General features: G+C 53.5%; 1 protein-coding gene across 2 annotated transcripts in view; it reads right to left on the bottom strand.

Moving 5' to 3' along the window:
• LOC140399207 (gelsolin-like) overlaps nucleotides 1-26331 on the bottom strand; it is a 79446-nt gene that overhangs the window by 17128 nt on the left and 35987 nt on the right. Inside the window, exons 7-12 of one of the 2 annotated variants that reach the window (XM_072488570.1) lie at nucleotides 24568-24703; nucleotides 23821-23909; nucleotides 23124-23339; nucleotides 21510-21643; nucleotides 14963-15053; nucleotides 12183-12212 (exon numbers count right to left, since the gene is read on the bottom strand). In XM_072488570.1, the coding sequence (XP_072344671.1) occupies nucleotides 12183-12212; nucleotides 14963-15053; nucleotides 21510-21643; nucleotides 23124-23339; nucleotides 23821-23909; nucleotides 24568-24703 (696 nt within the window). The remainder of the gene's footprint in view (nucleotides 1-12182; nucleotides 12213-14962; nucleotides 15054-21509; nucleotides 21644-23123; nucleotides 23340-23820; nucleotides 23910-24567; nucleotides 24704-26331) is intronic. The other variant, XM_072488571.1, reaches the window with a different exon arrangement.

Raw genomic sequence — 26331 nt, 5'->3', positions numbered from 1 at the left:
TCAAAGGCTGATGACGCAACAATCTTCGGGAACATCTGCTGGACATCACTGGAGGCCTGATCACACCTGGGTTGCATATGTTGCACGATTAGGGAATTGAAGTCTAATGCAAGGCTCCTGATTGTGGAGATGGTTGGGCCTCCCTCTGCAGTTTGCTTGGCTTGGGGGGGGTTTGACAGTCACTTGTTTGTGTGGGTCTCACCCCCACAACACAAAGAAATGTGTGGGATAATCCCAGTCGTGTTAGCTTCAAATTAGCTCCCCAGGAGAGAAATCATGGGGTTAAAGTCAATGGGAAATGTTTACAATGGTGGGCTGCTGTCAGTTGTCACTCCCCATCAGATTCCCTGTGCTAAATATCAAACCGACCACACCTTTGGGCAACTGTCGGGTACAGGCACCAAGCAGGTACAAAACACCTTGGGCAAGGATACAGGCACCAAGAGGGTACAAAACCCCTTGGTAAGATGTAGCCATCTGGGATGGCCACTTCCAACCAGGTACAGAGTAACTCGCAAAGACTGATGGGTAAAATGGACAAGCCAAGAGTCAGGCAGGCTCTGAACCGGAAATGCATATTTGTCAGCAAAGTCCAGACGGTATCAAAACTCCGTCCCATTAGCATGTTAATCAGGCAGATTAGCAGGTGATGGCCCATCTCCCCAACACAAAGGACTGATACCCCAGCAACCGGGACAGTCCCAGACATTTCGGCGCCACTCCCTGTCCAAGGGAAACGCAAACAACCGGGTCAATGACTGCTTGAGACACGCCCAGTCATCCAGATCCCCGCCCACTTATTGGCTTAGGAATCGAACGGAGTGATCAGGAATCACCCAATTAGTAAGGCCCAAATCGAAGGACCGCCCAAAAGAGCGTGAAAACCCTCGAGTATAAAGGAAGAGTTCGCCATATGTTCGCTCTCTTTTGGCCTTGGTACCCCGGTCACGGCCATTGCCAACTGCAGCAACACCAGAAGCGAGTCCAAGTTCAACGCCCGCTACCAGACGGATGAGCCCAGCTGAGCACCAGTTACCCCTTCGAACCCAAGAGATCCAGAATTGAACAACGGCCACTGTTTCCGGACCCAAGCCGGGTGCACAGGTTGTCTTAGTAATAGGTGGAATTCACTAGTAGTGTGTATGTTGCATGACTGATTGTATGTAAATACCCTTGACCTTGAACTAACTAACTGGTGTTTGGCTTTTTGATCGATAGCCGGTCGAAACTGGTGGTGGTATCATTCGATACCTGGCGACTCTAAGCATTCGGACATAGACAATATAGAAAGAAGGTAAATTCACTGATTGCCCTAATTGGAACAGAGCCAAAGAAAAGACCAAGTAGTAGAGATAAATCAACAACAAAGGGTACAGGCACCAAGCGGGTACTAAATCCCTTGGGCAAGGATACAGGGACCAAGAGGGTACAAAACCACTTGGGCAAGGGTCCAGGCACCAAGTGGGTACAAAACCACTTGGGCAAGTGTTCCACTTTTGATTTTAAAGAGCACCGATTTGCAAACAGCTGATTTCATCCAAATTCTTAGTCAACTTCAGAAATGAGCAACCACAACAAAAATCAGAAAGCGTTTAAGTTGTTCAAATCCATGGCAGAAAATAGGATTTCCTGGAATATAGCAAGTGCTTCACTTTAATCCAGAAATCCCGATCACCAGATCAAAAGTCGGAATCCTGATGGGTCCAGCAACATGCTCGCTGCTGCGTTCAAATATATTGGTTTCCATTTCCCCAACTCGCAGGCAGTGAGAAAGAGTTATCATGGATTCTTGTTCCGGGGTTAAATGTTCAGCTCCTGTGTCCCCTGTTCGAGTCCAAGGTACAGATACGCCAGGATATCTGCAGAGGCTCAAGGGCTGAATGACTCCTCCTGGTCCTAGGTGGATCGGTCTCTCTTCCAGCACAATCAGAGGTTGCCCTTTGATCTACATCACTCGGTAGAAATGTTCCCTCCCTCCCAAAACACACACATCTGTCACAATGGCCACTTGTACGCTTCAGGAGGTGGTAGAAACAGGTTTTATAGACTTCAACAGAATGACGCACAGCTTTCTACCCCATCAACCAATCCAATAGAAAGAAAAACAAAACTCAAATCGAAACACGGATGAAATGTTAATAAATGTGCCCATTTTAAAGACAGAAGCATAGAATGGTGGTTTTATTAAATATTTATGCCGAGAAGAGAGAGCGAGCGCGAGAAAAGGGAGGAGGAGGAGAGGGAGGAGAGAGGGCGCGAAAGGGGAGGAGGAGGAGAGAGGGCGCGAAAAGGGGGGAGGAGGAGGAGAGAGGGCGCGAAAAGGGGGGAGGAGGAGGAGAGAGGGCGCGAAAAGGGGGAGGAGGAGGAGAGAGGGCGCGAAAAGGGGGGAGGAGGAGGAGAGAGGGCGCGAAAAGGGGGAGGAGAGAGGGCGCGAAAAGGGGGGAGGAGAGAGGGCGCGAAAAGGGGGAGGAGAGAGGGCGCGAAAAGGGGGGAGGAGAGAGGGCGCGAAAAGGGGGGAGGAGAGAGGGCGCGAAAAGGGGGGAGGAGAGAGGCGCGCGAAAAGGGGGAGGAGAGAGGGCGCGAAAAGGGGGGAGGAGAGAGGGCGCGAAAAGGGGGGAGGAGAGAGGGCGCGAAAAGGGGGGAGGAGAGAGGGCGCGAAAAGGGGGAGGAGAGAGGGCGCGAAAAGGGGGGAGGAGAGAGGGCGCGAAAAGGGGGGAGGAGAGAGGGCGCGAAAAGGGGGGAGGAGAGAGGGCGCGAAAAGGGGGGAGGAGAGAGGGCGCGAAAAGGGGGAGGAGAGAGGGCGCGAAAAGGGGGGAGGAGAGAGGGCGCGAAAAGGGGGGAGGAGAGAGGGCGCGAAAAGGGGGGAGGAGAGAGGGCGCGAAAAGGGGGGGAGGAGAGAGGGCGCGAAAAGGGGGGAGGAGAGAGGGCGCGAAAAGGGGGGAGGAGAGAGGGCGCGAAAAGGGGGGAGGAGAGAGGGCGCGAAAAGGGGGGAGGAGAGAGGGCGCGAAAAGGGGGGAGGAGAGAGGGCGCGAAAGGGGGGAGGAGAGAGGCGCGAAAAGGGGGGAGGAGAGAGGGCGCGAAAAGGGGGGAGGAGAGAGGGCGCGAAAAGGGGGGAGGAGAGAGGGCGCGAAAAGGGGGGGAGGAGAGAGGGCGCGAAAAGGGGGGAGGAGAGAGGGCGCGAAAAGGGGGGAGGAGAGAGGGCGCGAAAAGGGGGAGGAGAGAGGGCGCGAAAAGGGGGGAGGAGAGAGGCGCGAAAAGGGGGGAGGAGAGAGGGCGCGAAAAGGGGGGAGGAGAGAGGGCGCGAAAAGGGGGGAGGAGAGAGGGCGCGAAAAGGGGGGAGGAGAGAGGGCGCGAAAAGGGGGGAGGAGAGAGGGCGCGAAAAGGGGGGAGGAGAGAGGGCGCGAAAAGGGGGGAGGAGAGAGGGCGCGAAAAGGGGGGAGGAGAGAGGGCGCGAAAAGGGGGGAGGAGAGAGGGCGCGAAAAGGGGGGAGGAGAGAGGGCGCGAAAAGGGGGGAGGAGAGAGGGCGCGAAAAGGGGGGAGGAGAGAGGGCGCGAAAAGGGGGGAGGAGAGAGGGCGCGAAAAGGGGGAGACGGAGGGAGAGGGCGCGAAAAGGGGGGAGGAGAGAGGGCGCGAAAAGGGGGGAGGGGAGAGGGCGCGAAAAGGGGGAGGGGAGGAGAGAGGGCGCGAAAAGGGGGGAGGGGGGAGGAGAGAGGGCGCGAAAAGGGGGGAGGGGGAGGAGAGGGGCGCTGAAAAGGGGGGAGGGGGAGGAGAGAGGGCGCGAAAAAGGGGGGAGGGGGGAGGAGAGAGGGCGCGAAAAGGGGGGAGGGGGGAGGAGAGAGGGCGCGAAAAGGGGGGAGGGGAGAGGGCGCGAAAAGGGGGGAGGGGGAGGAGAGAGGGCGCGAAAAGGGGGGAGGGGGGAGGAGAGAGGGCGCGAAAAGGGGGGAGGGGGGAGGAGAGAGGGCGCGAAAAGGGGGGAGGGGGGAGGAGAGAGGCGCGAAAAGGGGGGAGGGGGGAGGAGAGAGGGCGCGAAAAGGGGGGAGGGGGGAGGAGAGAGGGCGCGAAAAGGGGGGAGGGGGGAGGAGAGAGGGCGCGAAAAGGGGGGAGGGGGGAGAGAGAGGGCGCGAAAAGGGGGGAGGGGGGAGGAGAGAGGGCGCGAAAAGGGGGGAGGGGGGAGGAGAGAGGGCGCGAAAGGGGGGAGGAGAGAGGGCGCGAAAAGGGGGGAGGGGGGAGGAGAGAGGGCGCGAAAAGGGGGGAGGAGAGAGGGCGCGAAAAGGGGGAGGAGAGAGGGCGCGAAAAGGGGGGAGGAGAGAGGGCGCGAAAAGGGGGGAGGAGAGAGGGCGCGAAAAGGGGGGAGGAGAGAGGGCGCGAAAAGGGGGGAGGAGAGAGAGGGCGCGAAAAGGGGGGAGGAGAGAGGCGCGAAAAGGGGGGAGGAGAGAGGGCGCGAAAAGGGGGGGAGGAGAGAGGGCGCGAAAAGGGGGGAGGAGAGAGGGCGCGAAAAGGGGGGAGGAGAGAGGGCGCGAAAAGGGGGGAGGAGAGAGGGCGCGAAAAGGGGGGAGGAGAGAGGGCGCGAAAAGGGGGAGGAGAGAGGGCGCGAAAAGGGGGAGGAGAGAGGGCGCGAAAAGGGGGGAGGAGAGAGGGCGCGAAAAGGGGGGAGGAGAGAGGGCGCGAAAAGGGGGGAGGAGAGAGGGCGCGAAAAGGGGGAGGAGAGAGGGCGCGAAAAGGGGGGAGGAGAGAGGGCGCGAAAAGGGGGGAGGAGAGAGGGCGCGAAAAGGGGGGAGGAGAGAGGGCGCGAAAAGGGGGGAGGAGAGAGGGCGCGAAAAGGGGGGAGGAGAGATGGGCGCGAAAAGGGGGGAGGAGAGAGGGCGCGAAAAGGGGGGAGGAGAGAGGGCGCGAAAAGGGGAGAGAGGGCGCGAAAAGGGGGAGAGAGGGCGCGAAAAGGGGAGAGAGGGCGCGAAAAGGGAGGAGAGAGGGCGCGAAAAGGGGGAGAGAGGGCGCAGAAAAGGGGGAGAGAGGGCGCGAAAAGGGGGAGAGAGGGGCCGAAAGGGGGAGAGAGGGCGCGAAAAGGGGGAGAGAGGGCGCGAAAAGGGGGAGAGAGGGCGCGAAAAGGGGGAGAGAGAGGGGCGCGAAAGGGGGAGAGAGGGCGCGAAAAGGGGAGAGAGGGCGCGAAAAGGAGGAGGAGCGCGCGCGCGAAAAGGAGGAGAGCGCGCGCGCGAAAAGGAGGAGAGCGCGCGCGCGAAAAGGAGGAGAGCGCGCGCGCGCGAAAAGGAGGAGAGCGCGCGCGCGCGCGAAAAGGAGGAGAGCGCGCGCGCGCGAAAAGGAGGAGAGCGCGCGCTGCGCGAAAAGGAGGAGAGCGCGCGCGCGCGAAAAGGAGGAGAGCGCGAGCGCGCGCGAAAAGGAGGAGAGCGCGCGCGCGCGAAAAGGAGGAGAGCGCGCGCGCGCGAAAAGGAGGAGAGCGCGCTGCGCGCGAAAAGGGAGGAGAGCGCGCGCGCGAAAAGGAGGAGAGCGCGCGCGCGCGAAAAGGAGGAGAGCGCGCGCGCGCGAAAAGGAGGAGAGCGCGCCGCGCGCGAAAAGGAGGAGAGCGCGCGCGCGCGAAAAGGAGGAGAGCGCGCGCGCGCGAAAAGGAGGAGAGCGCGCGCGCGCGCGAAAAGGAGGAGAGCGCGCGCGCGCGAAAAGGAGGAGAGCGCGCGCGCGCGAAAAGGAGGAGAGCGCGCGCAGCGCGAAAAGGAGGAGAGAGCGCGCGCGCGCGAAAAGGAGGAGAGCGCGCGCGCGCGAAAAGGAGGAGAGCGCGCGCGCGCGAAAAGGAGGAGAGCGCGCGCGCGCGCGAAAAGGAGGAGAGCGCGCGCGCGCGAAAAGGAGGAGAGCGCGCGCGCGCGAAAAGGAGGAGAGCGCGCGCGCGCGAAAAGGAGGAGAGCGCGCGCGCGCGAAAAGGAGGAGAGCGCGCGCGCGCGAAAAGGAGGAGAGCGCGCGCGCGCGAAAAGGAGGAGAGCGCGAGCGCGCGCGGAAAGGAGGAGTAGCGCGCGCGCGCGAAAAGGAGGAGAGCGCGCGCGCGCGAAAAGGAGGAGAGCGCGCTGCGCGCGAAAAGGAGGAGAGCGCGCGCGCGCGAAAAGGAGGAGAGCGCGCGCGCGCGAAAAGGAGGAGAGCGCGCGCGCGCGAAAAGGAGGAGAGCGCGCGCGCGCGAAAAGGAGGAGAGCGCGCCGCGCAGCGAAAAGGAGGAGAGCGCGCGCGCGCGAAAAGGAGGAGAGCGCGCGCGCGCGAAAAGGAGGAGAGCGCGCGCGCGCGAAAAGGAGGAGAGCGCGCGCCGCGCGAAAAGGAGGAGAGCGCGCGCGCGCGAAAAGGAGGAGAGCGCGCGCGCGCGAAAAGGAGGAGAGCGCGCGCGCGCGAAAAGGAGGAGAGCGCGCGCGCGCGAAAAGGAGGAGAGCGCAGCGCGCGCGAAAAGGAGGAGAGCGCGCGCGCCGCGAAAGGAGAGAGCTGCGCGCGCGCGAAAAGGAGGAGAGCGCGCGCGCGCGAAAAGGAGGAGAGCGCGCGCGCGCGAAAAGGAGGAGAGCGCGCGCGCGCGAAAAGGAGGAGAGCAGCGCGCGCGCGAAAAGGAGGAGAGCGCGCGCGCGCGAAAAGGAGGAGAGCGCGCGCGCGCGAAAAGGAGGAGAGCGCGCGCGCGCGAAAAGGAGGAGAGCGCGCGCAGCGCGAAAAGGAGGAGAGCGCGCTGCGCGCGAAAAGGAGGAGAGCGCGCGCGCGCGAAAAGGAGGAGAAGCGCGCGCGCGCGAAAAGGAGGAGAGCGCGCGCGCGCGAAAAGGAGGAAGAGCGCGCGCGCGCGAAAAGGAGGAGAGCGCGCGCGCGCGAAAAGGAGGAGAGCGCGCGCGCGCGAAAAGGAGGAGAGCGCGCGCGCGCGAAAAGGAGGAGAGCGCGCGCGCGCGAAAAGGAGGAGAGCGCGCGCGCGCGAAAAGGAGGAGAGCGCGCGCGCGCGAAAAGGAGGAGAGCGCGCGCGCGCGAAAAGGAGGAGAGCGCGCGCGCGCGAAAAGGAGGAGAGCGCGCGCGCGCGAAAAGGAGGAGAGCGCGCGCGCGCGAAAAGGAGGAGAGCGCGCGCGCGCGAAAAGGAGGAGAGCGCGCGCGCGCGAAAAGGAGGAGAGCGCGCGCGCGCGAAAAGGAGGAGAGCGCGCGCGCGCGAAAAGGAGGAGAGCGCGCGCGCGCGAAAAGGAGGAGAGCGCGCGACGCGCGCGAAAAGGAGGAGAGCGCGCGCGCGCGCGAAAAGGAGGAGAGCGCGCGCGCGCGAAAAGGAGGAGAGCGCGCGCGCGCGAAAAGGAGGAGAGCGCGCGCGCGCGAAAAGGAGGAGAGCGCGCGCGCGCGAAAAGGAGGAGAGCGCGCGCGCGCGAAAAGGAGGAGAGCGCGCGCGCGCGAAAAGGAGGAGAGCGCGCGCGCGCGAAAAGGAGGAGAGCGCGGCGCGCGCGAAAAGGAGGAGAGCGCGCGCGCGCGAAAAGGAGGAGAGCGCGCGCGCGCGAAAAGGAGGAGAGCGCGCGCGCGCGAAAAGGAGGAGAGCGCGCGCGCGCGAAAAGGAGGAGAGCGCGCGCGCGCGAAAAGGAGGAGAGCGCGCGCGCGGCGAAAAGGAGGAGAGCGCGCGCGCGCGAAAAGGAGGAGAGCGCGCGCGCGCGAAAAGGAGGAGAGCGCGCCGCGCGCGAAAAGGAGGGAGCGCGCGCGCGCGAAAAGGAGGAGAGCGCGCGCGCGCGAAAAGGAGGAGAGCGCGCGCGCGCGAAAAGGAGGAGAGCGCGCGCCGCGCGAAAAGGAGGAGAGCGCGCGCGCGCGAAAAGGAGGAGAGCGCGCGCGCCGAAAAGGAGGAGAGCGCGCGCGCGCGAAAAGGAGGAGAGCGCGCGCGCGCGAAAGGAGGAGAGCGCGCTGCGCGCGAAAAGGAGGAGAGCGCGCGCGCGCGAAAAGGAGGAGAGCGCGCGCGCGCGAAAAGGAGGAGAGCGCGCGCGCGCGAAAAGGAGGAGAGCGCGCGCGCGCGAAAAGGAGGAGAGCGCGCGCGCGCGAAAAGGAGGAGAGGCGCTCGCGCGAAAAGGAGGAGAGCGCGCGCGCGCGAAAAGGAGGAGAGCGCGCGCGCGCGAAAAGGAGGAGAGCGCGCGCGCGCGAAAAGGAGGAGAGCGCGCTGCGCGCGAAAAGGAGGAGAGCGCGCGCGCGCGAAAAGGAGGAGAGCGCGCGCGCGCGAAAAGGAGGAGAGCGCGCGCGCGCGAAAAGGAGGAGAGCGCGCGCGCGCGAAAAGGAGGAGAGCGCGCGCGCGCGAAAAGGAGGAGAGCGCGCGCGCGCGAAAAGGAGGAGAGCGTCGCGCGCGCGAAAAGGAGGAGAGCGCGCGCGCTGCGAAAAGGAGGAGAGCGCCGCTGCTCGAGGAGCGCGCTCGCGAAAAGGAGGAGAGCGCGCGCGCGCGAAAAGGAGGAGAGCGCGCGCGCGCGAAAAGGAGGAGAGCGCGCGCGCGCGAAAAGGAGGAGAGCGCGCGCGCGCGAAAAGGAGGAGAGCGCCGGCGCGCGCGAAAAGGAGGAGGCGCGCGCGAAAGGAGAGGCGCGCGCGAAAAGGAGGAGAGCGCGCGCGCGAAAAGGAGGAGAGCGCGCGCGCGAAAAGGAGGAGAGCGCGCGCGCGAAAAGGAGGAGAGCGCGCGCGCGAAAAGGAGGAGAGCGCGCGCGCGAAAAGGAGGAGAGCGCGCGCGCGAAAAGGAGGAGAGCGCGCGCGCGAAAAGGAGGAGAGCGCGCGCGCGAAAAGGAGGAGAGCGCGCGCGCGAAAAGGAGGAGAGCGCGCGCGCGAAAAGGAGGAGAGCGCGCGCGCGAAAAGGAGGAGAGCGCGCGCGCGAAAAGGAGGAGAGCGCGCGCGCGAAAAGGAGGAGAGCGCGCGCGCGAAAAGGAGGAGAGCGCGCGCGCGAAAAGGAGGAGAGCGCGCGCGCGAAAAGGAGGAGAGCGCGCGCGCGAAAAGGAGGAGAGCGCGCGCGCGAAAAGGAGGAGAGCGCGCGCGCGAAAAGGAGGAGAGAGCGCGCGCGAAAAGGAGGAGAGAGCGCGCGCGAAAAGGAGGAGAGAGCGCGCGCGAAAAGGAGGAGAGAGCGCGCGCGAAAAGGAGGAGAGAGCGCGCGAAAAGAGAGGAAAAGAATTTAGTGCGATTGTGGCTGTCGGTAAAGGCTGGGGAAACTGGAGGCTGAAGCTCCATCTAGTGGAAAGAGTATGTAGCTACAATTATGCCCACAACACTGATGGTGCCCAAATAAGGATTGCTTGATATAAAGCAGATGAATAAAATGAAATGAAAATCGCTTATTGTCACAAGTAGGCTTCAAATGAAGTTACTGTGAAAATTACAGGCCATTAGCTCAAAAGCTAGGAGTAACAGTGGGCTGGAATTCTCCCTCATCCATGGGAAGAGATGCCAGCCCTGATTAAGGTATTCGGTCTGTATTGGCCATCAGGAAACACGGGAAAGAACAGCCAGCCATTCAGCCCCTCAAACCTGCTTCACCATACAATTAGATCATGGCTGATCTATGTCAACACCATTTTCATCAGACTAGTCCTTTTGCTTTCCAATTGGTGGAGGAAGGCAGTGCGTCACAAGCATGGACGCCTGGCTGACGAATGGCTGGAGCATGGGGGCAGGTTACGTGACAAAACCTCCAGAAAAACGTTGGCAACTTTCCCTCCACAGCCCTCGAGGCAGAAAGTCTCTTGTGTCTGAAACGGCCTCTTAACTGGGGACAAAGTTCCCTGGATCCAGATGCCCCAATCAGGGGAAACATGCTCCCTGCATCACAAGAACCTTGGATGCTTCACTTCGATCATCTCTTTCCTGATAAACTCTACGGGCCTAGTCTGCTAAATACCGCCTCAGAAGGATAACCCCACCATCCTAGGCATCAGCCTGGTGAACGTTTGTTTCACTCCCGCATGGCAAGCATCTCCTTCCTTAGATGACCTACCTCCCCCCCCCCTAGTATGGTCTGACAAGACTCTATACAATTGCAGCAAGACATCTTTATCCCTGTACCCAGATCCTCTTGGCATAAAGGCCACGGTACCATCTGCCTTCCTAATTGCTTGCTGCACCTGAATGCCAGCTTTCAGTGACTCGTGAACAAGGGCACCCTGGCCCCTTTCTCACCATTTTAGTAGTGCTCTGCATTTCTACTTAACTTTCAAAGTGGATAACTTCACATTAGATTGAATTTGCCATGGTTTTGCTCAAACACAAGTCCATTTGCATCCTTCTCGTAACTCATAACAGAGGTGACCTACTCCTAACGCAACAAACAAAGAACAAAGAAATGTACAGCACAGGAACAGGCCCTTCGGCCCTCCAAGCCCGTGCCGACCATGCTGCCCGACTAATCTTCTACACTTCCTGGGTCCGTATCCCTCTATTCCCATCCTATTCATGCATTTGTCAAGATGCCCCTTAAATGTCACTATCGTCCCTGCTTCCACCACCTCCTCCGGTAGCGAGTTCCAGGCACCCACTACCCTCTGCGTAAAAAAACTTGCCTCGTACATCTACTCTAAACCTAGCCCCTCTCACCTTAAACCTATGCCCCCTAGTAATTGACCCCTCTACCCTGGGGAAAAGCCTCTGACTATCCACTCTGTCTATGCCCCTCATAATTTTGTAGACCTCTATCAGGTCTCCCCTCAACCTCCTTTGTTCCAGTGAGAACAAACCGAGTTTATTCAACCGCTCCTCATAGCTAATGCCCTCCATACCAGGCAACATTCTGGTAAATCTCGTCTGCACCCGCTCTAAAGCCTCCACATCCTTCTGGTAGTGTGGCGACCAGAATTGAACACTATATGCACGTGTGCATATATTCTATTTTCTCTTTCTTCATCATTTTCCTGATCCTCCTTTGCTGAATTCCAAAATGCCTCCTAATCCTCATGTTTACTACTTTGTTCTGAGCAACTTTCTAAGCCTCTTCCTTTGAGGGCCGGCACAGTGGTTGGCGCTACTGCCTCACAGCTCCAGGATCCCAGGTTCAATTCCGGCCTCGGGTGACTGTGTGGGAGTTTGCACTTTCTCCCAGTGTCTGCAAGCGTTTCCTCCGGGTGCTCTGGTTTCCTCCCACAGTCCAAAGATGTGGTTAGGTGGGTTGGCCATGCTAAATTGCCCCTTAGTTTCCAAAAAGGGGAGGTGGGGTTACTGGGATAGGGTGGAGGCATAGGGTGCTCTTTCTAAGGGCAGGTGCAGACCCAATGGGCCGAATGGCCTCCATCTGCACTGTTAATTCTACGATTCAATGCAACCTTTAACTTCTGCCATTGGTCACAATTGAATATTTTCTTACTGTTGGGTTTTGGTAACATTTGTACTAAACCACATATCACACCGATATAATGTAGTTCCCATATGATGTAGTTGCCCAATGTACTCATTTAGATTGAAGACCCTGGTTTCAGATTGATGGGTTATGGTGACTGGCATAAAGCAGAAGTTATCAGTGCACGGGTGCAAAATTCCTCTGGCACTGCAACAGTGGCATTAGCATTTAAGACAAATGGGATAGTGTCCTTACTAGCTTAGCAACAAACAGTTCATGAGCAACATGCCCACTCAGTGAATTTGATCCTTTGATAGACACTTGAAAAAGCAGAGAGAGAGAGAGAGAGAGAGAGAACCGGAAGGAGTTCATGTTGCCTTCTCCAATTGGGATGGGGGCAGATCCCAGGCAGTTTCACTTGGCACCCATCCACTGCTGGATTTTTAAACTGGAAGCTCCCAGGGAAAAACACCGGTTGCCAAAATTAGAAAAGGGTTTAAGTTCCCCAGCACGGAGTTCTTGCCTCTTCCTTCATATATTCCAAAGCATGTTGATCATTGGAGGAGAATTGTGCACAAGCATAAATTACCAAAGTACACAGATATGAGGGGGGGGGGGGGGGGGGGGGGGGGGAATCAGCTACATATTTCACCCTCCAGAGGACACTCGGATGCTGTTAATAAATGCAACATTCCATCCACAGCTGCTAAGTCTACACATTTCCAGCTGTAAACGCCATGAGCAGCACGCTGGACACAAATCTACAAAAGCAGCAACATTCGGACAACTTGGATCATGCAGAACGGTGTCATGCTTGCTGGGTTTGAGGTTAGAGACACAAATACTTCCTCATTTTGCTACAAGTGTGGGGGGTCACTAAAAGCCACAATCTACAGCGAGCAGGTGCCGATACCTGGTTAATGATTCGGGAACCGTCAGCTCCCTGCAAAGAATTAGGAATTCAGAGGAAGTCACCAATTAAATCCCGCTTCATGAACACAAGTTATATTGTTGACATCGGTTTGATCATAACCAGCAATATTCAACACCACACTGTAAACAAATCCTTCTTATTGCACTTACTTTAAACATCACAATCGATCGGGTCACTTTTGATTCTGCGTAGTGCTGAGTGTGAGGAACTTTGAATTAAGCCACTGTCCAGTAAGTGCAAGAACTTGCCTGCTCATATACACAGTGCCCCCAGCCAAATCGCATGCAAATAATGCCAGCATTGTACCTTTGCAGTGCCAACCTGGCACCCTGGCAGAGCCCATGCCACCTGGGTACCTTGGCAATGCTGGGCAGCACTGCCAAAGTGTCCAGGCAGCACCAGTGCCAGGGAACCATCCAGGTAGCACCAGTGCCAGGGAACCATCCTGCCCAAGGAGCCTGCAGCTGGGGGCCTCTGATGCCCTGGGAGGCCCCCAAGTGTCGTTCCGTCTGGTCCCACTTTGTGGGGACCAGTCCTGAATGGCGCTCGCCCGAGGTCTCCGAGGCGAAGGGGATGAATTCCAAAGCCTCAGGTACCCGATATCCTGCACCTTGGCTAGTTGGGTGCGATCCATGGGCCTTGTCGCTCCCGATTCGGGACATGGCAAGGCCGGTAAATCCCGGAGAGGTCTCTCGCGAGATTTACCAGCCTCATCACTCCTCGTGAGATCCAACGAGAGCTCACAAAGTGTCGCGATCTGGATCCCAGCCATTGATATCAAGACCCATTTGGATAATATGTCCACACCGGATCTACCCTGGGCCTGGGATCGAATGGCCTCACCGCAGAGAACCCAAGCAGGCGCCATTTAGCACTGGTTTGCACAAACGTGGAATACTGGCACTTTGTGGGGGGGGGGGGGGGGGGGGGGGGGGGCCTCATCTCCCAGGCGATCTGGGGCCTCTGTGTGGTTGGGCTGTGGGCAGTACCCTGGCACTGCCAAGGTGCCCAGGTGGCATCTTGCCCATACCAGGAATTGGGCCTGGGGGTGCCCTGCCGAGTTGGAATGCGGGTGGGCCCCCTTATTCGTTGAGGACATTGGGCGGTGGAGATCGAGCAGAGCTCGTTAGTGCAGGAACTGGGACTAAGTTAAGTGCAGCCGGGGAAGGGCATTCCTTGCAGAGGCCCAGTAATGAAGCAGAGTCCAGTTTTAACCATTGTAAATTCTATGCAGAAGGAGACCATTCGGTCCATTGAGTTTGCACTGCCCTTGGAAAGAGCAACCTACTTAAGCCCACGCCTCCACCCTGTCCCCGGAACCCCACCCAACCTTTTTTGGACACTTAGGGCAATTGATCATGGCCAATCCACTTAACCTGTACATCTTTGGACTGTGGGAGGAAACCCGAGCACCCGGAAGAAACCCACGCAGACACTGGAAGAACGTGCAGACTCCGCACAGTGACCCAAGCCGGGAATCGAACCCGGGGCCCTGGAGCTGTGAAGCAACTGTGCTACCATGCTGCCAGCAATAGCGGGGTCGTTCTGTGCTGCCAGCACTGGGAAACACCCTCGACACGAAACTCTTCCATTTCCGTTAAATCGCATGTGTTCTTTCAGATGCTGACTGCCCCGCTATAGGATTCCAAACTGGTTCATTTTAACTAACCCCATTAAAGGGCCTTGCTTTCAAATTGCTTCTGTCATCAAAGCGACCCTGCTCATTCACAGAGGGGCAGGTGGCCGGTACCCGATACAGGCCAAGGCGACTGGTCATTTGTATAGCATGTGGTGAAAAACATTTTCACAATAGTCAGATGACAAATCTCGAACGTGGCTTTAGTGAAATCTCTGCACAGTTGGTTGCAGAATGAAAGGGTGGAGAAATTAGCAAAAAGTTTTACATATTCTCCAGTCAATTCAACGGTCAGGAAATTACCGTTTTAAAAAAAGAAGCACCAATAATTGATTCCTGGTCTTATTTCCTCACTTAAAGCCCTTCCCCTTCGTTTCTGAAACAGATTTTATAAAAGACTTTGAAGGGGAAGCAGTATTGCTGGAGGTGTCACATCGCTCTCGAGGCGATGTGGCAACACGAGGGGGGACGCACAGCTGGTGCTTTGCAATGAAGAGATCCTCAGACTACAAGAGGAACCATAGTAAAGTCTTCATGTAGAATTCACTGCAGCAGAGGTGGTGTGAAAAGTTGAAACGTTAAATTGGTTCACCTGCACCAATTATGTCAAGTGTCTTTACAGGTATCGAACGAACCGTCTTCAAAACCCTAGTATCAGGTCATCCAGGATGCTCTTCTCATTGCGAAAACCCATGGAATTAAATAGTTGATTACTGCGGTGCTCGACGTGGACAAACAATGAAACTAATTGATGCCCCAGTGAGGCTGGCTGGCAAACACAATCAAAGCAGCTCCACTGACCGACTTGCTGCACTCTCCCACGGAGCCCGATCACGGGACCAAAACGCACCATTTTGCACTCTCCCACGGAGCCCGATCACGGGACCAAAACGCACCATTTTGCACAATTGTTTCAGTCAGATCTTTATTCTGGAGGGCGTTGTGCAACAGAAACCCCAAATTAATCCCACTCAGGCACTTATTTTTGTCACTTGTTTTATATAAACTGACGGGGCAGCTGCATTCAAACTTATTCATTTGTCGATATCAGTGGCAGTAATTTGGTAACCGCACAATGTGCTTGGACTCTTTTGCTTGAGAATTGTGCGTGTGTTTTTTTTACCTGGACTGGGCCACCTCTCAGCTCCTCGTCTAGCTGAGCAGTCAGGATGGCAGCAGCACCTATTTCATCTTGGGACGCATCACCTCCTAACCTGCAAAACAAATACAACCAACACATTAACCAGTAGACTAAACGAGAGTTCGATCCAATGATGCTGCAGCGGTTAATTGTTCTATTACTGAAGACCAATTTTTTGGGGGGCTGGGGCAGTGAAGGATGACACGAGAGCCAGTCTTTACTCAATTTATTTACCGAGTGAAACATTACAAGCACGCACCTCCTAACTGAACCATACTACAGTTAAGCACCACGTTATAGGTGCTCAAATACAAGCAGAGTTAATGCCCTCCAACTGCATATAATTAAAGCACTAACTTACTATTAATACTACTTATAGCACCCCTCAGCCTGGCAATCTCCGTTTGTATTTGTTAGGCAATGCTGGCCAAAAGATTGGAGGGAGGGGCAGGAGAAGAAGAGAGAGAGAGAGCGCGCGTGCGCGCGCGCGCACAGGGCAGTGGGAGGAGAGAGAGAGCGAGAGAGAGTGCATGAGAGACATCACTGTAGCAAAAACAGTCTTCAGGAGAGATGAGATGACATTAAGGCCAAAGGATCTTACAAAAGGAAAATTGTAAACCACAGTGCAGTATCCGAATCAGCAATCTGTTGCCGTGGTAAATGACAGGAGTGTATGACGTTCTCCATCCAGATGTTAGAACATCCACCTCTCAGTACAAGTGCAATGAACATGCTCAGTGTTGAACAAACATCACATCTGCTCTTTCCTCAAACACCAAATAGGTGCAGGTGCCACACACACACACCACTAGGTGGCAGCATGGAACAAGGTTTACAAGACGGTGTGAGAACTGTCCCTTCACCAGAAACAAAAGGAGCTCCATTCCCGAATCCCAACAAGGAAATAGATCATCTTTTCCATATCCAAGTGGAGGACACCTTCAGAGGCACTAGCAGGGTAGAGGCAAAGGTCCCCAAGAACCCTCCAATCTAATTTAACATATAATGAAGGAAATGAACAGAACTACAGAAAAATAAAGGTGCCACAGTAAAAGGGAACATACGTTGAAAACAAATCTTAAAACATTATCAATAGGGAGATTAAGGGACGACGGTCCGAACATTGCTTGCGCCATTCACCTCGCACTCGCTTCCTTAGCTATCGGAACAGCAGAGTTTGAATTAGTCTCCCGCTCCGGGGAAGCAATACAGGCCAACACAAGGTTTTTCCATCCTCAAAAATATGTCCCAACTCCAGAAAAGAGGCAGAATCCGCTCCAGCTGCAGTCGATGGGGTTCGATGTCAAGAGGGAGCTCCAAGCTGGTGAAGAGACAGCAAGCCTTGCTCTTTGCTTCGGAGACCCGAAAGTAATCTTCCGGTCCAGAGCCCGTTCGGTGGAGCAGGGGTGAAACGTGCTCGGGTGTCTTCTTCCAAAAAAAAAAAAAGGTACAGGGAGAACTCGTGATCTGCAGCCTGAAGGAAGACGGCGCGTTGGTAAAGTCACCGCAGTCCGACATGGGAGGACCAACAAATCCTTTTCTGCCGGATTGTATGACCTGATGCCATCAGATCGCGGGGCCTCCCAATCCTTCCTGTCGTCTGTAACGGGATGCCTTAGACAGCAAGTGGGAGAGCCTGGAAAATCCACCAACTCACTGACAAATGGCGCGGGATAAGCAAAACACACGGAGGTGACGGCTTACCGGCAGAGTTGTATTCGGCTGGGTGGGAGCGGAGCAGCCCAGATCTGTCGAAAGTGTACGATGCGGCTTCTGCAGTGGTACAGTGGTTAGCACTACGGCCTCACAGAGCCAGCGACCCAGGTTCAGTTCCGGCCACGGGTGATTGTCTGTGTGGAGTTTGCACGTTCTCGTGGGTTTCCTCCGGGTGCTCCGGTTTCCTCCCACAGTCCAAAGATGTGCAGGTTAGGTGGATTGGCCGCGCTAAATTGCCCCCAAGTGTCCAAAAGTACAAGGATAAAGTGGAGGATTGAGCCTAGGTAGGGTGGTGTTTCGGAGGGTCGGTCCACACTCAATGGGCCAAATGGCCTCCTCCTACACTGTAGGGGTTCTATGATTCTGGACGGCAGCATGTCAGAATCCACGAGGAAAGGCATTATCACCCTCATCTACAAGCGGAAGGGGAAGGGAGGAGATTAGTGATTCATTTCATTGTTGAATGTGGATTATAAATTCTAGCTATGGTCAGCGTCAACTGGGTCAAGTCTGCTCTAGAGTCAGACTGGGAAGATCTCAGATAGATGATCGTATCTAACAAAAAAAAATATCCCTGAGTAGGGCAGGACTATGTGCAGGACAGGAGGGTGGACCCCTACCTCATCAGACAGGACCAGGGGCAGAGCTGTCCTCTCTCCTGTCCTGTTTTAGTCTGTTGCATGGAACCTTTTTGCCAGGTCCATCAGGAAGGATTCGGACACAAGAGTGACGATCCCAGGCAGTGGAGGCAGTCAGGTCAAAGCCCCACTGTCCATGGACAACGGCGCCATCTTCTGCTCAGGCATGTTGGTGCGCAGGTTCATGAACATCTGCGAACAGTTTGAACAAGGTAAACAGTGTGGGGTAATACCAGGTATTGCAGTACCCGAGAGGTGGATGACCATTGGCTAGACCTAGGAGTCTACCATTGGCTAATGTACATATACCCCGCCTCTCAGGGCGGAGCCAAGAACCAATGCCGTCCCAGCAGCCTTCACTTTCTGTATCGTAGCTGCTGGGTACAGTTCTAGCTGATTAAAGCCTATTAGTTATGACTCACCTTGTCTCGAGAGTAATTGATTGTGCATCACAGTGGCAAGAAGAAGGATAGTCCTTTGGGGAGTGCGCTGACCGATCCTTTGTCCCCTTCACCATCAGGTCAGATTACCCGAAGGTGACATATTCGGGCTGGCTGAGACATGCATTAAAAAACTGGGAGAAGCTTATTGCCAAGGCAAGGCAAAAAAATGGGCTTGTGGGAGCGACACTTCCTCTCCTCATGGGTAAGAACCTGGTCATCAAATGGGAGGAGCACAGTTGCTGTACATGACAGAAGTCTGGCCCATACCCCCAATCCTGCACTGCAGCAGTCACCCAAGCCATCTTCTACTTCATCTTAAAAGTTGGCTGGTGTCCTAGGTCTTCGTTGCTGCAAAGAGAAAAGATATGCCCACACTCTTAGATTCTTGTAAAACCCGAATGAGGGGTTAATTCAGGGTATTGCTCAATACAACACCCTGAATCGTGAACAGCGCAAACACTCTGCTGGCGTCATTAAACATCACTTGATGCATAGTCAGAGGGAATATTCCCAGATACATAACATGTCCGAAGGGACACCATGTACAAATCTCTGGATAAGGGAGGGAGAAATATACCAAACGTCACCCTCATCCTGATGGCCACTTGTGTTCATGGCTGTATCAAGCAGTGTGTAGATTTGAGTGTCGATACATACGGAGTTCTGCCTGTCCCCAGTGTTGTGAAGGCTGGGTTTGGACACGTTACTGTGGAACCCCCAGAGTAGTTGGACTGTGCTGTATCACCAGTCCCTCGTGGAAAAAGTTGGTTCAGAAAAAGACCTTTGGCCACAAATACATCAAGTAGTGGTCGGCACGTAATGTCCACTGAGGGGCTGGAAACCATGTAAAACCCCACAGACAGTGTGCTGAATCCTAACTCTACATAACTGTATTAAGCACTGCGGAGTGCAACATGACCAATGTACATACTTTGAACAGAACTGTAACAAAAATAATGCGATGTTCTCATTATGTATTGAAGCACCTCAGACTGCATCTTGATCTCTGCAGAGAATGTGAATATCATTGCACTTTGCTGTTATGATCATTTGAAATGTTTCTGAAGATATTTTTTGAATAAAGCATATTTTTGCAAAGAAAACCAGTGTTTAAATTCTGTGCCCTCCTCAGCAGATCTCTTGAGGATTTGTTTTTATTTAAATATAGATTTAGAGTACCCAATTCCTTTTTTTCCCAATTAAGGGGCAATTTAGTGCAGTCAATTCGCCGACCCTGCATAACGTTTTGGGATGTGGGAGTGACACGGGGAGAACGTGCAAACTCCTCTGATAACTTGTTAAAGTAACAAGCAGCAGAGATTCTTCAAGCAACCGGATTGTAGAATCCAATGCAATTATACAGGGAGCAAAATCAAGATTGGGATGTAGAGAAGTAAAAATAATTGCTCCAATATTCTGCAACACCTCCTGATGGAATGAGACTCCACACTTACTATCTTTTGATGCTCAGCAGTAGGGTAGGAATAGTAAGCTCAACCCGCACTACACCAACAAGTAGTTGCTTCCCCACACTCCTCCTGTTCTGGGAGCAATGATTTGTGCTCAGAGACAGTCCCATATTTCCACCAATGTAAAGTCAGACAAGTGATAATTCTTCACAAGTGAGCCTGGGCAAATTGTGCCAGCGGATAATTTAGCATTGGGCTGAAATGATTCATAGAATTAGAATCATAGAATTTACACTGCAGAAGGAGGCCATTCGGCCCATTGCGCCTGCTCTTGGAAAGAGCACCCCACTCAAGCCTCCACCCTATCCCCGTAACTCCACCCAACCTTTTTTGGACACTAAGAGCAATTTAACATGGCCAATCCACCTAACCTGCACATCTTTGGACTGTGGGAGGAAACCGGAGCACCCGGAGGAAACCCACGCAGACACGGGGAGAACGTGCAGACTCCGCACAGACAGTGACCCAAGCCGGGAATCGAACTTGGGACCCTGGAGCTATGAAGCAACTGTGCTAACCACTGTACACCACATTCTACCCCAATTGGGTCAAGATTCTTTCAATTCTCTACCCCAACATCATCATGGCACCACCTTCATTCCATGGACTGCAGTGGTTCAAAAAATAATTTATTTTCAGGGAAGCGGGGGAGGCGGCAGGTGGAGCAAGACCTGGTTTACTCTTTAAAGGGACCTGCAGTTCTAATATAGTCAATATATAATTGTAAATGTTTCACTAATGAATAAAATACTGGAAGGATGCTTTTCTAATTGGAGGGCTATGACCAGTGGTGTTCCACAGGGATCAGTGCTGGGACCTTTGCTCTTTGTAGTATATATAAATGATTTGGAGGAAAATGTACCTGGTCTGATTAGTAAGTTTGCAGACGACACAAAGGTTGGTGGAATTGCGGATAGCGATGAGGACTGTCGGAGGATACAGCAGGATTTAGATTTGTTGGAGACTTGGGCGGAGAGATGGCAGATGGAGTTTAATCCGGACAAATGTGAGGTAATGCATTTTGGAAGGTCTAATGCAGGTAGGGAATATACAGTGAATGGTAGAACCCTCAAGAGTATTGAAAGTCAAAGAGATCTAGGAGTACAGGTCCACAGGTCATTGAAAGGGGCAACACAGGTGGAGAAGGTAGTCAAGAAGGCATACGGCATGCTTGCCTTCATTGGCCGGGGCATTGAGTATAAGAATTGGCAAGTCATGTTGCAGCTGTATAGAACCTTAGTTAGGCCACACTTGGAGTATAGTGCTCAATTCTGGTCGCCACACTACCAGAAGGATGTGGAGGCTTTAGAGAGGGTGCAGAAGAGATTTACCAGAATGTTGCCTGGTATGGAGGGCATTAGCTATGAGGAGCGGTTGAATAAACTCGGTTTGTTCTCACTGGAACGAAGGAGGTTGAGGGGCGACCTGATAGAGGTCTACAAAATTATGAGGGGCATAGACAGAATGGATAGTCAGAGGCTTTTCCCCAGGGTAGAGGGGTCAATTACTAGGGGGCATAGGTTTAAGGTGAGAGGGGCTAGGTTTAGAGTAGATGTAAGAGGCAAGTTTTTTTACGCAGAGGGTAGTGGGTGCCTGGAACTCGCTGCTGGAGGAGGTGGTGGAAGCAGGGACCATAGGGACATTTAAGGGGCATCTTGACAAATACATGAATAGGATGGGAATCGAGGGATACGGACCCAGGAAGTGTAGAAGATTGTAGTTTAGTCGGGCAGCATGGTCGGCACGGGCTTGGAGGGCCGAAGGGCCTGTTCCTGTGCTGTACATTTCTTTGTTCTTTGTGGGATCCTTCCTTCACCAGCCAGCATCAGGAGTATAACAGCGTCCACCCCCTTAAGATGCACCAAAGCTATTCCCAGCCACTGAATCACTTTTCAAATGGTTTCATAGCCATGTTGGCAAACGCAGCAAGATCACACGAATGTGAAAGGAATGTTCGGTTCACCTTTTCGATGGCGTTCGTTGATGGATGAACTATCCAATACTTCTCACGCAATCTTATTAGCAGAGAGCACTGTGGCTTAAACCTCTGACCACAGCACAGATCCGGAGTTCAGCTGGGAAACTCCGTGGGTGGGTGGGTGGGTGTGTGTGTGTGTGTGTGTGTGTGTGTGTGTGTGTGTGTGCGCGTGTGCGTGTGTGTGCGTGCGCGTCCGTCCCCGTGGGCACGTACCCACTGATGCACGGAAGGCTTCTTTAAAAACCAAGTACAAATAAAATATTTTAAAGCTTTTCAGCAGCTTACCAGTAATAGATGATCTGACCCTGTCGTCCAGAAAAGGTGTAATTGTACAGGATAATGTAGCAGTCTCCGCCGTAGAACTGTCCGTGGGTGCTCGGCTCAACAACAACTTTGTCACTGCCTTCAATGCGCCAGATCTGAAAGTTCCAATTTGATTTATTGTTGGTAGTGTCAAGCTAGCATTTTATTTCATTTCCCCGCCCACCTTCCCAGAGGCAGTCACACATGGGTGGAAACAGACGAGGTCTTCTTCCAGCGCACCAATCAACTGGTCATTTTTCATGTAAGTGTACAACGTGCAGCTAAATTCAGTCCTCCCCAGGCAGCTGAGCGAGGGGGCACACATACAGGATAGCAGTACAATTGTGGCCGTCTGCCTCCCTCCCTGGCCAAGAAACACATGGGCAAATCCCTCAGCACCATCCCAGCTGAGATCAACTACTGGAGCACAAACCAATCACTGTACATCCCTTGTCTGTGGAACCAGTACTGCGTCAGGCCAACAGCATTAGCCCAATACTACTCCCAGTTCCACTTGTCTATCGGATTTCTTCATTGCCTGCCCAGAGTATAGACTGGTAACCCACTCCAAAGCATGTGCTGCTAGGAGGAGGCAGACCCCTGTCAGGGAGCACTCTTGATTATTTTTGTTTCTATGACGATAGCTATTCAGAAGAAACTGAGCAAGACAAAGGCACATCCCATCACTCAGTGTTGCCATGTCACCAACCCCTTCCCGGTTCTTATTCAATCGGGTCCACCATGTGCAAATGTATTTCATTCAAGTAAAACAAAGTCTATAATGTCTTACAGTCTACACTGCTTACACCCGCACCCCCAAAAAAGATAAGATATTGTAGGTTCACACCACCTAGACCTCCCATTATAAAATCTATTCGCTTTTACACTGGGACACAGTTAACTTGAAGGAATAAAGTGGTGTACACTCAAAGATAGAGAGGCCTGGAAGACTCCCAAATTCAATGAGAATGCAATATTGGCCTTGCTGCAGTAACAAGAGTGTTGAGAAAGTTGTGGGTTTAGGGCTGGGCAGGAAGGAGGGGTTGCCTTGTTAGAACAAGGCGATCGAGTGGATAGGTTGAAAATAGGAGGGGAGGGTTGCGTGGAAAGCAGAGGCGCGTGAACAGACAGACACTCAATCTTATTGAGTAAAGTATCCATGGAGCTCCTTCTACAGGTTACTGGGAGGAGAGAGGGCAGGGGGCCAAAGAGTGGGCCACAACGCCACCCCAAGATCATCCAGGAGTGGTTTCAGCAGAGAATACGCAGTCCCAGTCAGCCAGACCAGATGATGGATTTAGGAGTCTAGCTGTACACCCCTTGGACAGGGTGGGTGGGGGGGGCACACTCTTGTTCAGTATTATGGGGCATTACATCAAAGGTGGTATACAAATGCAAATGGTTGTTGAAGGCATATTTGGAAGTGATCTGGATCATTCAGCCATGTAAATTAAATGACAGGTCTCCGTTACACAGCTGGGTAAATGTTTAGAATCTAGAGCTCGATGTAGATTAGATTAGGTTTCTGTACTGCTTCCTGCAAGCTGGCTGTGCAACTCTCCAGGGCACCGTGAAGTGATGCGTTAGTGTTTGTACCGTTTTCTCTCCAGACCCATCGTCCACCATCCCGTGTTGGGCAGCCATGGCGGGAGACTCGTGCAACGTTGCAGCATCAAAAGGCACTTTTTCAATTTTGGCAATCTGCCCAGAGATGTGGCAGGATCCCATTCCCTCGGTCTGGTACAGGTCAACCCAATTCTTGAAGAACTGCTTGAACAGAGGAGTCTCCCCGGTCTCTGGCAGAATCTGAACCTAAGAGACATAATATTGGGAGCTTTAATCACAAAGTCCCTCGTTCCGCCCTGCTGGAAATATAAATTTTAACCACACACTGAAAACTGCTAAATCGGTTTTCCTCCGAGTATATAATTGCCAAGATGAAAATGTAATTGTTGCAACAAAAAAAAAAAAAAAAAAACAGCGAGACATCGCATTTAATATTGGATTCCTAATAGACAGGTGATATCAAATATTGTGCAGTGAGCCCTTCAACATGGAATGTGAACGTGTCTGTCTCGGAGTGAATTCCAAATCATTCCTTTGCAGTGAGCATCATCAGTCGCGACCTTTCCCCAGCTGCCCCAGATGTTCCCCCAGTTGTTCTCACTGCCCCAGATGTTCCCCCAGTTGTTCTCACTAACAGATTGAAGGGCGGGGGAAAGGTTTGAAGAGCAGAGTAAGCTGCTGCCCTCATTTCGATACAAAAACAGAAACACTCCACAGCGCATCTTACCTGGGTGTGTTTGGGATAGTCCATTTTCGTGATAAAGTCCTCAGCAGCTTTGAGAGCAGCTTTTCGTTCGTCTGGGTTAGCTTTCTTACCTTTCACAAAAAAATAGCAGGAGATTAGAGAATGGCCTTTCTACCCCATTCTCGGAACGTCAGCAATAATTTAACAACACTCAAGGGTCACACTCAACTGGAATAAAAAAAAAAAAAAAAAAAAAAAAAAAAAAAAAAAAAAAAAAAAAAAGAGTAAAAGGGCTTTGGTTGAAACAAAAATTCTCGTGTGAAATCGATGCTTTACGCATTTCAAAAACTCCTTTGGTACCACAATGGTGCAAATTGGCTCCACAAACAGAGTCCCTCGCAGTCAATAGCACTACCAAAATTAGTCCAACTGGTGCAACCTGCACCTTCGAAGATGGATGTTTACCTGGAATTTCCAAACCCGCACCAATTATTTCCATCCTTCGTCTTGCGAACCCACGGAGCTGGTTCAAAAGAGTTTGCCCACTCGTACCATGGATAAATGTGGATCACTGAGCCCTCACTGACCGCTCTCAAAGCATATTCCAATATAATCTAAAAGATTGGGTTTTCATTTGCTGACTTGGGGTGAAAGGGAGTGGAGAACAATGGGACACAAAAAGGCGAGCTTGATGTCCATTCACCAAATATTATCCCGGGCAAAATTGACCACATCCTTTAAACCCGCCCTAAACCTTCCTGACAAACTAGCCAGTTTGACCTTTCTAACCTTTCCACACAAAGATCTGTCCGTTGGATCCATTGTCCAGGATGAAGCTGTCTTCAGACTCCAGCATGCTCTGTTTAAATGGATTCTCGGCAGACACCAGGCTTATCTGGACTTCACCACCAGCAGCGTTCGAAACCTGGGGGAAGAGAGAGAGACAGACAACAAGAAAATCAAAATCAGAGATTCACCAGCCTGGTGCTGCTTCCCACACAAAAACTGGACCTTTAATCTCCCCGCCGATATTCAAAATTGATTCCATGGTTCCCCCAAATTGTGTATGGTTATCGAAGATAAAGTAGTTCCCTCTCTGGCTTTGTGCGGTAATAGCTCAGGACAATTGAGGATCCCCTTTGTTACAAGTGATCTAACAGCCTATTTGAAGTACACATCTACCACCCTGATGGTAAAGGTAGTCAATATTAGAGGAAGAAACAGTTGCTGATCTGTAGAAGTGGACGGGGCTCAAGTGCCAGAAACCCCTGTAGCCACCTGGGTTGGTCACTTCCCGACTTAAAATGGAGAACCGCAAAGGCTGAAGGGAAATTCAGCCAACACAGGCAAAGAGTAGCAAATACAGAAATGTGTATTGAAACCTGTAAGAAACCAGACAGCACTGAAACCAGCAGCCATTTGCATAGTAATGAGCAATTCCAAGGCACAATTGCAACAGTTAAGGTGAATAAAGCCAAGCCAGACCCCTCGGCGCCAGCAGGAGCCAAGACAAAGGAAGGCCAACAGACATTTAGGGACCGTCCAGCGATCAGGGAACAACTCCAGTATTGGAGAAATCGATCCAAGTGATCGGAACGCAGTCCAATCACTTGGAACCAGGTACGGGGTCCGCCCCAAAGGGCGGGAAGCCCCTGGGGACTATAAAGTAAAGACTCCAAGTTCAAATCGTCCTTCTTTGGCAGGGTCACTCAGCAGCTCGAGCCAACCCTTGACAGTGACCTGCCTCGCTGCCGCATCAACCAAGTAAGTCTCCAGTCAACGCTCGCTATGAGATAGGAGCTCCTAGCTACAAGTCCATTCCAGCTTGTGAATCCTGCAGACTCGGGACCTGAATGAAAGGCCATTTGTTCCCCCGAGCTGGTGGGCCATTCCGAAGCCAAATATAGGCCTTTTAGTGATAGGAATAGCCTAGAAAGTAGAGTTTATGCATAAGTAGTGATTTACTGTGTATAATAAATGTGTTTTGATTTGAATCTTACTAATTGGTGTGTTGAGTTATTGATCATTACTTGAACTTGAACCTCGTGGCGGTATCATAAAGATACCTGGCGACTCTAGAGCAAAGGTTAAACAAACAGAGCAAATTACGAATTAAGAGCCAACCAAAAGTTAGCAACCCCCCCCTCCCCCCGAGCTGCATGTTGCCCCAGCTGAGTGGGAGCTGGAAAACCACCAACGTGAGGTTGCGTTCCCTGTGATATAAAGAGTGGGTGAAGCTTCTTTGTCCCTCCCACATTAAAGTCCTGATCTGGTCACCAGAAAGGGAGGGAGTGCGCAAAAACCACAGCCGTTTTCTTGCACGTCAGTCCTGGAGGCGGTCATCGTGCTAGCCTAGGAAGCAGATCCCTTGGGCTGGACCACTCAAAATGCGATTATCCACCTTGCTCAGTGGTCAGGACCCACATCCCATTGGCTCTTCTGTACCCCAACAGAAGCAACACTAACAACATTCACAAGCTGGAATGGACTTGTAGCTAGGAGCTCCTATCTCATAGCGACACTATTTAGAATAGATGGCATTGAGGTACGTAG

Source organism: Scyliorhinus torazame, chromosome 22, assembly GCF_047496885.1.
Source record: "Scyliorhinus torazame isolate Kashiwa2021f chromosome 22, sScyTor2.1, whole genome shotgun sequence".
NCBI classification, from domain to species: Eukaryota; Metazoa; Chordata; class Chondrichthyes; order Carcharhiniformes; family Scyliorhinidae; genus Scyliorhinus; species Scyliorhinus torazame.
Note: the sequence above shows the minus strand (reverse complement) of the source record. Positions and strands in the feature narration are given on the sequence as shown.